Source organism: Grus americana, chromosome 4 (assembly GCF_028858705.1).
Source record: "Grus americana isolate bGruAme1 chromosome 4, bGruAme1.mat, whole genome shotgun sequence".
NCBI classification, from domain to species: domain Eukaryota; kingdom Metazoa; phylum Chordata; class Aves; order Gruiformes; family Gruidae; genus Grus; species Grus americana.
In genome coordinates this window covers 30,862,064-30,876,083 of record NC_072855.1, presented here as the reverse complement: position 1 = coordinate 30,876,083, position 14,020 = coordinate 30,862,064, and the positions used below count along the sequence as shown (strand labels likewise).

Genomic DNA, 14,020 nt, shown 5'->3' with positions numbered 1-14,020 from the left:
AATCATGCTGTCATGGTTTACAGCTGGGTAGCAAAGAAAATCAACTATTTCTTCAGAAGAGAGCTGCATGAACCATGGCATTCAGAAATCCTCCGGCCAATTTTGGTAAAAAAGCAAAGACTGAAGTGAATGCTTGCATGGTGAAAACCACAGTGAAGAGAAATACGGAGTTGGGAAGGATTTTGTTTTGCTTAGGGTTTTTTTTTCCTGAAGAAAGCCAAACCTCAACCACCTTATTCTGTGGCACTCATTCCCCAGACTGGCCTGTCACCAGAACATCCTGGGAAATAACACCAGTCAGCAGCACAGAAGGTGAAGAACCCGCTCTGTGTTCCCACCCAAAGCCTGGAAACACCGTGTTCCTGCAAGGAGCCACTTCTTCTGCTGGAGCTCTGCAGAGCCAGGACGGGAGGACACCTCCCCCTCCTCACGGCTCCTCCTCCACCTTTCTGCTGCATGCTCTCCGTTCCCAACCACTCCTCAGGCTCACTTACTCCTCCTGATAAACAAATCCCCTTTGCACAAATTGACATTAATTGTGGCCGGATGAAGAGTCAGGACAGCTGGCGTGAGCCTGTAAGTTTGCCTACTTATCCAACATCTGTTTTTTCCACTGTCTGAGCAGCTTTCACTACATACATTGAACACAAACGCAGCTTACCCCCCGCCTCAGGAACAGCAGACGCTACACTGCGACACTGTTCTTCTGTTCAGGGACGAGACTCCCCTCCTGGCACACAAGCAAGAGGCTCAGCCGCAGACCCTCAGAATACCAAAATATTCCAGACATGGGTAGATCTTCACTGCAAGTCAGAGACGCTTTCCTCCCGCTCACGCCCGGCTTACAACTCCTCCTGCTCCTCCGCGTCTTCAGCATCACGGCCTTGCCTCCATGCTGCACAGAGTACTGTACTGCACTTTTACCTCCCCTCCTGACACTTCTTCCAGTCCGCAGTGGATCTCCCTTCTGAGTGCCAAGGATAGATGGCCATTTCCACCTTTCTCTGAAATTGCCGGTTTTTGTAACATAGACTGCTGTCGGCTTCAGGATGACATCGGTCACCCCGTATTGGCTTGAATGCTAGGAAGAAAAAAGCTCCAGCCAAGCCAGTGCTTAACCAACGCTGTCACCAGCAATTTCAGTAACAAGATTTTGAGCGGTTAAACAGACCGTGCAGACAAAACACATAATTAATCATTAGTATTAATCCCTAATTATACTAGTATTGTATTTCAAAGCATTTTACAGACCTCAACTAGTGGCTCCTTACTCACCACCTGTCCCTATGCAGGAAGCAGGCAACAGGCTGAGCCAGAAAAGCAAATTTTAAACAACTTTTTCACAGAGCAGAGTCAAAGACAGGACAGGGAACTCGTAGTGGGTTTTCCACATCCGCACCGGAGCCCTCAGCCTGGGTTGCCTTCACCACCCAGGCCAAGCGCTGACACAAGATGCGCATAAAACGTTTTTGTTACAGGAAGAGGACTGTGTTAGGGTTGAAGTTCTGGCAACTTTCTTAAACGCTTGATCTGCTTTGGAAAAGGAGTTTAAAATTGACTCAATTCCTCATCTTGTCATCAAGACATGCAGAATAAGGAGATATTTCCCTGTTGCTATTTATTAAGAAAGAAAGAAGTCAGAACACACCAAAACTAATATGATTTATGTATTTTTCTCTCGCTGTTTGGAGGCAACTGAAGAATTGAGGCGATAATGGTTTGCCTTTGTTTTCCAGAATTAAAACAAAGAAATGGGGCATCACTAGAAACACTTACTGACTGGTAACCTCAGAAAAATCTGATTAAATTTTCCAGTTTAGACTTCCCTATAAGTATCTAAGAAATAAAAACCTCTTGAATATTTTTCTTCTGATCTTTGCAAAACTAATAATATTCACTTCATAAAATACTCAAATAGATGTATTTTATCACTGAATTTATTTGGCTGACACTGAGTATATTTATTAATATAAACCACTAATAAGTAGAATCAGTGTTATTTTAAATGTCAGCCAATTAAGTACTCATGAAGAGACAAATTTGAAGAGAAGCAGCCATAAAGAGATGATACTCAAATATTTACAAACCTAAACACTCCTAAAATATCTAAAATAATTCAAATATAAAAAGGCCTTTGCATAAATGAACAACTCTTTCTATCCCTGAACTAGGACAACCAGACATTTCCTTTTAAGACAGCTTCTTTCCTTTAGGCAGAGGGAACAAAGAGAAAAAACTGTTTCCTATTTTCATGCTGGTTCCGTTCCAAGCAAAGATTTGCCAGGCCAGGATGTGACTGATCACACTAATCATACGCCGTCTCACTGTGACGAGATTACAAAGCATTATCACCAATAAACTGGTGAAATACATCAAATTTCGCCACACAAGTTGGACATGATTAAACTTCACTGAGAAAGGAGATGGCGCTTGCTCTCCAATATCTCCTGCCCATGCTGGAATTTATTTACCATTTACTATGTCCCAGGACGAAACAGAACGGAGGGGGACTCAGGTGGCCAGGCAAAGCATGAGATTTCCTGTGCTGGTGAGGATGATTAAACATAACTACCGCCAAGGGAAATCAATGCATTGTAGGATATGACATCAACATGGACCCTAGAATGAAAAATATTCACGCATGCAGTTTATAAGCCTTGGAAGGACATTGGGAGTGCAAGTTGTGTCTGTTATACTCTGAGGGGTTACAGCGGCCATAAAAGCCCAGGGGACCTTGCCAAGCGCAACATCTTCTGATGCAGCATCATTCCAAAAATGTCACTTGTACAGCATGCCTTCTGGCAGATCAGGTAGCCTCCAGCTCTTCCCGTATAGTGACAAGAGCAAGAAACAGAAATTCTGCCACTGGTACTGGTTAATGCCAGGGTCTGACTGTCAAGCATGGATGGACATGGAAGTCCACTTCAGCAGCGCTGAACAGTTATCTCCCAGGTGCTGAAGTACATTTTGGATGCACTTCAGCAAGCAGCTTGGTACAGGAATTGGTACCCTGCCTGTCCAGTTAAGGGAAGTTCAAAATGAGAGTCAGAGGAAGCCCGTGCCAACCAAACTGTATTTGGCTCCCTTCCCTAACTGCTTCTCTGACACCGCAGGTTTCCTGCCACCCTGCATAAAAGGCTCCTTCACTTGATACCTCTGCTCTACTTGTAAAACTCAAGGGTCAAGAGCAATCACTATGAAAGAAATCCCAGAGAGCAAACGTAGGAAAGGGGTAGGGGCAAAGGAGAGAGGCAAATACTCATCTAGTTTTAACATTTTTTTACTTCTCTCCTATCTATTCTTAATTTATCTAGACTATAAGCGTTCAGCAGCTGAAACAGTATTTTTCCATCTCTGTAAAGCACCACCCAGGGTTACAACAGCACATGCCAGTTTCAGAGAATTCTAACAGTACTAAAATAATAAACAAGCCAAAATAAAAGTTTATAAATGTAATCAGTTTCCATTATGTGACCAACGAGCCTCAAGAGATGCACAAATCTCTCTCCCTGATTCGTTTTGAAGCTGAGATACTGCAAAGCGGCTCAAAATAAATCCAGGTTGCACTTGAAGCCTTCCTCACAGAATCGTTTCCGACAGATTTGTCGACTGTGAGTATGGAAACAACAGTAGTTGTTTTGCATTGTGGATGGTCTTTTTAATCATGGCATACAGAAGGGGCAAATTAACATTCGTAGCTAAAAGTCCCAGGTGAAGAGAATTCCAGTGCTGTGCCGGCCCTCTGTCAGATCCCCATACCAGGTTTTCTACTGCGTTTTTGGAAAAATCCAGATGCTCTAACTGACTGTGCTAATCTTGATACCTCTTTAAAGAGCAGAGCTAAAGCCCAAAACCCATATGTGCAGTAACACCCACCCAGGACAGTCAGAGGAAAGAACCATTTAATTTAGGTGCATGAAATGACAGCACCGTCAGTTATAGGAAGGTAACTCGCTTTTTAAGGCTAAGTCTTGCATATTATATGGAAGAAAGAAAAATGCCAGTTGCCAGCAGGGCAGGAACACATTGTAATTCCAATGCAGAGCAATATTTTCTCCAGTATTTTTCATCAGAGGGTATGTCTCAATAGCAGGAGAAATACCAGTTCCTCCTTTTCCTGCTTTTCTGCTCAAAATTATTTGCAGCCAAACTATAAAATGCACAACCACACTGCATCAGAAGAAAATAGGAGACAGAGATGCGACTGGGTCTCGAAAAAGGCACCATCTCCCTCCAAATCTTCTGGGCTGATTTATCAGCTCTTTTAAACCTGATGGTAGAGGTATGACATATATGCCAGGATATGGAATGTTCGCAATTTGTTTGTAGAAAACATTACTCTGAGCAAACGTAATTCTAGCTACTATGTTTAGTCACAGTTAATACTACGTGTATTTGCTCTCTGGCTGACTGACTCTGACAAACAAGTTTAAGTATTTTAGACTGTAAACTGAAATGTAACCAGGGATAAATAATCTGCTGTGCTGCCTGAGAGTTCACTGTTTTATTAGCATTCCAACAAATGCTAAATGAAGACGAGCACAGACACTTAACATTTCTGTACATGAAATTTATCATGTGCTTACATATTGCAGATCACTGATGAATCTGGAAAAAAAAAATATGGAGAGAATACATACAGCTACCTGGCATTATATATCCATATTCATTGACAGGAGGGCAGCTGCTGCTTACTTTGAAGGTGCTAGTTCTGGAACCACAGTCAAACATTATGACTAAAAGCTGTTCATATACGTGCATTTAATTTTGGTAAACAGACTCCTTTAAGGACATCACCCACACTGTATCCTAAAACTCCAGGAATGGTGAGGCAATGCAGATAGTATCTGGATAACCACTTAACCAAAAAATAGAAAAATAAGAGAGCAATGAAATTTCACTACTTTGTAACAAGAAATATTTGAACTGCTTTTAAAAATACAATAATATTTTTACTCAGTTCTTTCAAAAACACAGCAAAGTGTTTTCCCTAATTTTATTTAAATAAAACATTCAGAGCAAAGTGGAAAGGGACACTGGATAGAAGCTGAAGCAGGTTATCTACCTGTAAATGTTCCTCTCCAAGGTGCCTTGGCAATGCATACATCCACACAACGGGTACGGAGCTGCGAGCCTCACCGGCTGGCGAGAGCTTCAGCCTGGCAGCGCTTAGGGCAGCACGTTCCTGCACAGACACCACCTGCACTGCACAGCACTGTAAAAGAGGCCAGAAGCCTCTCAACCAAAACATCTGAAATTTAACTAGGACCAAGGTAGAGAGCAGAAAGGCCAACTGTGAAAACTCTTGCAAGACCTTACATCTCAGAAGCACCAGCAATCTATGTTACTTTGTTGTAAGATCAAAAGTTTGCTTACTTATACCACCTGCCACAAGAACCACCTGTAGAAAAGTCCTCAGAACACCCAATGAAGCAAGCTCTCCCAAGGATAGTATCATTCTTTGCAGCTGTGGTGGAAACACAGTGCTTACTCATGGCATGACAGGAACCCAAGTAGCAGCTTCAGAGATACTGGTCCTGGGTAACTTATGCAGAGTCACCACCAGCATTACTTGGTCTCTAGCAGAATGAGCTCTAATTGAAGGGAGAAGGAGGTTTATTTTGCTTTGGTTTTTTCACTGAAAACATTTTAGGTGTTGTTCCAAGGTTCACAGCAGGGAAAAGCAAGGCAGCTGTAAGCCCCTCAAGGTGCTGATGGGCAAGGGCACAGCCACTGAGGCAGCCTTGCAGGATTCTGCTCACTTCTGCTGGAATAGGCTCTGTGCCCAAGCTAGTAAGTTTTGAGGACCCTGCCTTGGTGTGAGTAGCTGTGTTTCTCTGTCCTACCCTCCTGGACCATGCCACCAGACTGGTAAGGTTTGTTTGTACCTGTTTTTCAGGATATCCCAAGCACCTTCTGCAGAGTCAGCCTCTCATTATCCTCCAGCACCTGAGCAGTCAGCTGGGACAACAGTGCACCTGGTCATCCTTGCTTTAGGCTACATTGCGAAATGGGACAAGGCTAAAGAGGACACGTCATTTAGGGAAACAGCATTCCAGAATAAGAATTAAATGTAGTCTGCCATGGGAGGAGAAGAACATGAAGAGGCTGCATATTTGGAGTGAAGAGATGAGATTTTAATCTATTTAATAAGAAACTATTAAACTAGAGGACAGAAGTCTCCCAACTACACTGGGTTGAGGTCTCTAATTAGTTCATGAAGCATTTTACTGAAAGTATAATTTTATATGTGTAGCAAAGCAAAAGGTACTCTGATTAATTGTAACTCATTAAATGTAAGTTGTTTTGCAATTAGGAAAAGTGAATGCAGGCATGGTGAGGTTGGTGCAGACAAGAATTCCACCTGGCTGAGTGTCACATTTCCAAGAGCAGCCAGTCTGCTCTAGCAGCAGAGGATTAATTTGAAATTCACTCCTGACTCATGGGGACAGGCAGTCAGACCACGCATTCCAACTTTTCTGAAAGAGAACTAGGAAGAAATCTCATAAAACAAAGATAATGAATGCCCTTGCTACAAGTGACTGAGTTAGCCAATTAGTGGCTGTCTCTACCCATGCGCTATTAAAAATTCATGTTCCATGTATAAAAAATGTTGCTATCCTATCTAGAGTACTTGTGGACATATACATCACCTGTGTTCACATCATTTTTTAGAGTTCCAATTCTTATGCAGAAGTAAGGTAAGTCATACTTATCTCTTACATAAATTGTACACTTCTTAAGGAATCAGAAACAAATATCCTAAGTGAGACATTAGCAACAAGATTTTAATAGCATGATATTTTCAAATTTTTCTCTTTACCCATTTTGGGACAGAAAGTTTGCTGTGGGTGAGAGAGTTCAGAAACCGTTGCACATCCTAGGATAGAAAAGGGACTGAAAACAAAGGCAAAATAAAGCCCTAGCACAGAAGCATGTTCTGCGAACAAGACCACCAAAGCATGCAAAATTGTCATCACTCACCTCAGCTAGAAGGCTGGCAAACTGTAGGTATTCTCTGTCTTTCTGCTTTTAATCCTACCCATGAAACACAGGTACCCTCAGAGAAACCAAATATAATTTAGCTGATCCTTTTTCTATTAAAGGAGGCAGCGACTGTGGATACAGGTTTCCTAGAACAACAACTTTCAGAGAAGACTCACATGACATTGAATCAGACTCGTCCCCCACAGCTGGCAGCCAGGGATTTTTAAGTCTTTACAGTAGTACTATACAGTGATCAACCACAAAATCCAGTGTAAGACAAGACAGCGATGCACCATTTTATTTGGTGGTAATTGTATAGCAAATGTTTTTCTACAAAGGCAGGCACCAAATTCTGGGAAAGTCTGGGTCTGGAATTTGCAGCTCAGTTATGACTTCACCAATCATAACTAACATGAGTGTAAAAGCCACGTGAGAAAGAGCTTCCTTCCCTTCCCTTCCCACAATGCCGCTGGTGAAGTTGCCTACAAAAAGAAAACTAAAAAAGTCTGAAAACTTCACACAAGTAAATTCTTTTCTTTGTACTGAATGGACACGCTGTACTCCCACTCCTTCACAAAGGAAGTTAAGAGCTTCTTTATATTTCAAGCCTACTCTCTTTTTCTCAACAAAATACAAATGAAAGGGCCATGTGAATTATTAACAGATGACAACAGAGAGCTAGCCAGGTATTTCAAACACTTGTGTGTCTTCTTCCTACATGAATTCCTCAATAGTGCATGCAAAGTAAGTTGTCTTACTTCTTCCATCCTTTAGAGCCAATTAAATAACTTGTTGAGAAGTAAAGGCTTTTTTTACATTCCATCCTCTCTCCTTTCTTTCCCTGGTAGAGCATTTGACCTGACCGTCAGTGACAGGGGGACTTCACGCCTTGTTCTGAAGGGCAGTTAGTGAATCAAGCGAGAGCCTTTTCCCCTCTTGATACCTTTTCAGTAGCACAAGCTGATGTGGAACATCATGCAATCCAATGGAAACAGAGATACTATTTACTTCTGAACTGGAATAGACAAATAATCAAGAAACCTGAAAACAGACTAAAGCTTTTGTTATGTTAAGATGTTAAGCATCATCTCATGTTGAAAGCAAATCCTGTTCATTATAAACACTTTGGCCAAACCCTCCTCCCTCATCATCCCCCACCATCCCCCAAACCCCACCACCAACGAGGTGAACAGAAGGACATCACATTAATCCAGCACCACTGCTCGATAGCATGCTTGGTATTTACACATAGGTACAAACGTAATACTGCTTCAGTCCATTTGCATCATTTAACTCAAATTCTGAATTTGTCAAATAATCTCTGCAAATCCAATGCAAGAAATAAAAATGAAATAATGTAAATTAGTATCAGTGCAACTGAAAAATAATATTTGACAACATAGGGAAACTTATTGAAATTAGAGCTACAGTAGTAAGCTTTAAAAATAACAAACTTTTTGACAACTTTGAAAGATAATCCAGATGATCCTAAATGAGCACATGCTTTTCTATTTACTTCAAAATTTAAATCCATAGACTCTAAACTTTCATCGGTTAAAAGGACCATTGCAAAAGGTACGTTAAAGCACAGCATCTGACATAACACAAACTGGGGGAGTCAAGTTTCCCACAGTAGTGCAGATAGCTCCCAGTGATGCCACAGGGAATTACCTGCAAAAACATAAACCAGAATAACCTCTTTGGTTTGGACTGACTCCACACACACGCTGTTTATTACAACTGCCATAAAAATGGACAAAAGCAGCACATACATTAGCAGCAGCTCCTGCTGAAAAACAATAAGCACAGCACATTCTCCCCTCAGCCAGCTCCCCGCTGAAAGTACTCCAGACTAAGCCACAAAAACTTAGCAGTGAGCTTTCGAATGACAGGACATCATGTGCTCCATAATCTACAGAATCAGTCAAGTACTTACAAGGTTTCTTAAACAAATTGATCATGCCTACAATTTCAGACGAAGTCAGAGAAACTCCAGACTTGATCTTCTCTGAGGAAGAAACAAAAGCCATGAAATCACCAGAGAGAAGGGTTTGTTTGGCTTGTTTTGTTGTTGTTTTTAAGAGAACTCTGAAGGACATATTGTAACATGATAGGAAGGTTGTAGGAACAGCATTACAAATCAAGCTGAGCACGTATTTCAGCACTCTGTTTTTATTTAGCGCTCTCCCTGTGGAAAATGCTAAGGGAGGTTTTAACTAGCAAGAACCAAGGTGATTTCAGATTGATAGCTAAGACCTCCCGACTGATCTTTCATGCAGTATTCATTTGGTACATTAGTTCATATAACTGCTTTTTGCTCAGTCTTCCCCAGCTAGAAAGCCAAAAATAGCTTACCTTTTCCACAAGGGCAATAAGGTATACTTGGAATACTAGGCAGCTCTTTACAGGTGCTATGAATAACAGTAGAGGTTTTTAAAAAGTCAGAAAAATCCTGTCATTACATTATCATCCATGCTTTTAACTTTCAAGAACAGTTTAATGTCAGTAACTACCATGAAATCTGGAGGTTGCATTTTCCAAAATCGTGCCAGTCACTAGTATTTTCTGAAGCATCCTATAGTACCATGAGATGGAGACAAGCATTAAACAGTCTATATTATCATCCTAAAAGAAGCAACAATGATGCAAATCCCTCTTAGAAAGCAATAAAGTTTTGAACATAAAACCTAAAAAAGACTTCATTATGCAGTTCTCAGTCAACACAGGCTGAGCCAAAGCCTGCTACAGTACTTCTCTGTGCTCTGGATAAAATTTCCCATGGCTCCAGTAACTCCTTTCGCAGGGGTGCCAGTCTTCCACAAATAGATCTTTGCAACCAGGATTTAAGGGAAAATATGCCCTGTAAAGCTAGGCTCCCAGATCTGTAATTTGGCATACAAATGGGTGGTCTAATTTTCAAATGTCCCAGGAACCAAGTAGCTTATAGTGCAGTAAAATCCTCTGCAGGAAATTCATGTTTTAATGCTGTCTATCCAACTCTTGCACGGTGTTTGTTCAAAATCACGTCTTACAAGTTTTACCCAAAGACCAGCAACAGCAAGTGGCTAAGAAGCTTAGGCCTTCACATCCCAAACATGTTTAGACCAAAAAGTGCTTCTTGTAAAACTCAGGATCTAGAGAAAGACTGTACTTTTTTAATGTGAAACCAAAGTTTATGGTTATCTTCTGGTTTAAACAGAGGTCCTTAGCACTTGCATATCTATCACAGAGACTTTTCAAGTAGTAAGGTAAAGCCTTTAACAGAGGAAAATTTTAATTAAACTATTGTACATACCACATTCAATAATATCTGATTTCTTAAATCTTCCTCTATAAAGTCAATTAAACACACATTATTAGTTTATTTGGAGAAACATTTAAGAATCCCAAGCTGCTTAGTGGCTGCATTTTGCTAAGCACTGGAAATACACACACAGCATCATTTCCCCAAAATATAGGCAAATGGGATCGAACTGAGAAAGAGAAAAGATAAAATAAAAAAGTTGAGAGTAATATCGTCCTGTCTCCCTCTCCTCTGAGGTATCTCACACTGATTTTTTTTTTTTTGGGAGGGGGTGGATATATCAAGACTTATGTATAATAATGACTTTAGTGACTTCTTTCTTTAGGGACACATTTTATTTCATTAATGAAACATTCTCAGGAGCCATGAGAATGACTTTCACCCAATTTAATTTTTAATTAAAAAGAGCTAAAAAAAAAAAAGGAATAGAAAGATGAAACTACTCTGGTCTGACAAAACGCATGACTTTTTGACCCATCTAAAAGGGTTGCTTGGCTGCTTCCTCCACTCCAGCAGCTGACAAGAACAAGATTCCCTGCAGCAAATAAATTGCTTCACCCAGCCCCCTCAAGCCTTCCTCCCACAGCACTACACTCGATCTAGCATCCCTCCTAATAGCCAGCAAGCCAAGATTAATTCAGACCATGAGAGCTTACAGTATGGCTCAGGACCATCAGAAAAGCTGCATGGCTACCCGAGCAATGCTCTCTGGATCACAACTGTGGTCACTCCCCTGGGCACATTCTGCAGCTATTTAAGTCCTTTGCAGTTTTATCATTTCAAACCCCATGACTGAGATCTAACTTAGAGACCAACAGATGAACATTACAATATTGAAAAGCATAGGTGTCAAGAGGTACCTCTTAGAGGGACTACCTAATCCAGCATCAAAGTTGGAGATGCATGAATGACCATGAAACAATCTCCTAGCCAAGTACAATTAGCAGCGTTTAATCATCACACAAGGTTATCAAAGGACTTTTTATAACAGCAGCTGAGGAGCAGCATCACTCAGACAACAGGCATGAAGACAAGTGGTAGACAATCCTACGATCAAGAGGTAGAAACCACTCTTCCTATGACTTCCTAACATCAGCATTACCTCAATCACACCCAAACTCAGGAAACACGCTTGGTTAGAAAACTTACCTGCTGGTTAAAAAACCCAACAGATTACCACCTCAGTCAAGTGTTCCAAGCTATATGAGTCAGTGGAGAATATTGAAGTTAGTAAAAGAAATCAAGTAAAAGAGAGTGGCAGGCAATGAACCAAGCAGAAACCACTTCACTGGAAGCCAGGGAGTTTCTGAAAAGTGGTTAATGATACAAAAGACGGGAGATGCATTATTTACACAAAACACGTCCCGCAGGAACTACTCAGGAGGCAATAAATAGAGCTCTCAAGCAACGTCGTTGGACTCTTGTCTCTCATTTGTCCCTTGAATGCTGAAGGTCCAAATGGAAAAACTCTTGAGTCAGCATAAGAAATTCAATGACATATGGTATTTGCAAAGGAATATACAGTCATCTGCCTCTAATCTGCTTCTTCAAACTCTACGTGGTAATGACCAGCAGGGCTGCCGGGTGCCCACTGAGTGAACTCTGAGAAATAATTTTTCAGTTTCCTTGCTAGTGGACAGATGCCCCATTTCCAGATAAACAGTCCCAACAGCAAGGTCCTCAGTGGCAGCAAAACCACAAAGTGCTGAAGGGAGCAGTCTCTCCCTGGGGATGTACACCTCTGCCTTGGAGCAAGTACTGATTGCAGAGTGCCTACCAGCGCTCCTCATGACATGCTCTTCTGAAGGCAAACAGGGAATGCCAGCTTCCCAGAGTTTTCAACACAACATCTCTCTGAAGCCCTGATTTCACATAAGCAAAGACAAAAATGGGGATTTTTAAATATCTTTACCAGAACTCTTCACTGGAAAGAAGCATCTCTCGTATTAAACAACAACCTTGCACCAAATTAAAACCTAGCAAGTGTTGCTTCTTATTAAGCCACAAACACCATTTAATCTTACTCCATTGTTGTCTTATCTATGAGCAGCTAGATTTCTACCATGTTGGCTCAACTAATCAACTTATGTTGCTGTGATTTTGACATTTCAAAAAATTTCTGTTACACAACCAGAGCAGAAATAAAAACACTTGAGCAGCTGAAAGAGTAGAGCTGAATAAGGAGTGCTACAAAACAGGAACAGATTTAGAAATAATGAGGTCACCTCACACCTCAACACACATGAAGTTATTCTGTTTGCTCAAATAACTTCACATTCAGTAGTAGTCACAGCACAAAATACCACACCATTTTAAAGAGACAGAAACATTTTCAATACTTTGGCCAATTAGAAAAAATGAACACAGAAGAATACCATCATGTGTTACCCTTCCAGCTTTCTCCTGGCTTTAGAGATGAAGAGAGAATTAAGAAGGGAGAAGAATGTTCCCTCTCTCCTCACCCCCCCCCCCCAAGTGAGAGACACCTAATCTGAGTGTGTGGTTGCAGCTCCAGAGCGTGGAGCAAATGTGGCATTATGGTGCTTCGGAAGCACCTTGTGCCTGCTCGAGTACTCAGGTGCTTCTGTGGTGCCAGCATGAAAGATGTCTTCCTCACCAGGTATTTTGGCTTTTCAGCCTTTCTTATTTCAGATACCTACAGTCTCTTCTGTATCTAGCAAGGAAGAGGTATGGTATTAGCTTCCCCCCAAACTGTCAAGTCACACAAAAGCAAAATTCAGTGCCACAAGGTCTGGCAGTGCTAGTGTTAGGGGTTCCCTAGGAGTGCGGAGGAGGAAAGGACTGGTGGGAGGCAGAAAGGCAAGTAGATGTTCAGGTGGCCGAAGATTAATGAACAACTGACAAGTGGACAAGAAAGGAGAGATCGACACAAGATTAAACCAGTCTGAATTTTCATCAGATTGGTAATATCTGTGCAGGCAAGAGCTGGGTTGTTTAGGTTTGTGGTTTTTTTGGTTTTTTGTTTTTTTTTTTTTTTTTTAAAAAAAGACCCCAGAGACTGAAACAGAGAGGAGTGCAGCAGTCAATATCTAATAAAAGAAAGTCCTAGATGTCAAAATCCCTCAAAAAGCGTGACTGCCTACTAGGCTAAAGCATGATATTGTTATCCCTAGAAGGGAATCGGTATCTAAGCAGATACAGATTGGAATCACTGACTCATCCACCCTGGGCCTTTAAGGCAAGCTGATGAAGAATGAAGGGCTGACAGAAGGAAAAGAGGGGGGGAGGAAAATAAGGAGGCAGAGGGGATTTAAAAAAGATTAGCTACATGTGAATCCTAAATAAAGATTAAAATCACTGCCTCGTGGATTTTGGGATTTCAGAAGTCAAGGTCATGAAATTAGCAGAAAACCAGCAGTTCATGAGTTTTTATGATGACTTTTCTGGGGACAACTTTCAGCAGTATTTTAACCCTTAAGAGCTACCATTGCACAGTTCTTCCAAGCTTCTTAAAACCTTAGGGATAAATTGGCATTTAGTGCAGGCATCTAGAAATCCCTGCTCCCGTTCCATGATTAGCTCAACCATCTATTTTAATACAAAACAAAGTATTTCTCCAAAAGCTTTTACTATTTATACACCCTGCTGCCACCAACAGAGTCAAGCACTCATAAGAAAGGTCAATGGCCTGGGTCTGTTCTGTTGCACTAATATGATAAACCACCGGTGGAATGATCTTGGATGATCTTGCTCATCTAACTTTTAGTT

General features: G+C 41.2%; 1 protein-coding gene across 10 annotated transcripts in view; it reads right to left on the bottom strand.

The window, feature by feature from the left end:
* The window catches only part of CRACD (capping protein inhibiting regulator of actin dynamics), a 132,570-nt gene that overhangs the window by 52,455 nt on the left and 66,095 nt on the right, over positions 1-14,020 (bottom strand). For 7 of the 10 annotated variants that reach the window (XM_054823168.1, XM_054823166.1, XM_054823164.1 and 4 more), the window contains one exon: positions 8,924-8,995. The exons of 2 other annotated variants lie outside the window; for them this stretch is intronic. In XM_054823168.1, the coding sequence (XP_054679143.1) occupies positions 8,924-8,948 (25 nt within the window). In that variant the 5' untranslated portion in view covers positions 8,949-8,995. Of the gene's footprint in view, positions 1-6,984; positions 7,081-8,923; positions 8,996-14,020 lie in introns of those variants that run through there. One more of the 10 variants, XM_054823171.1, reaches the window with a different exon arrangement.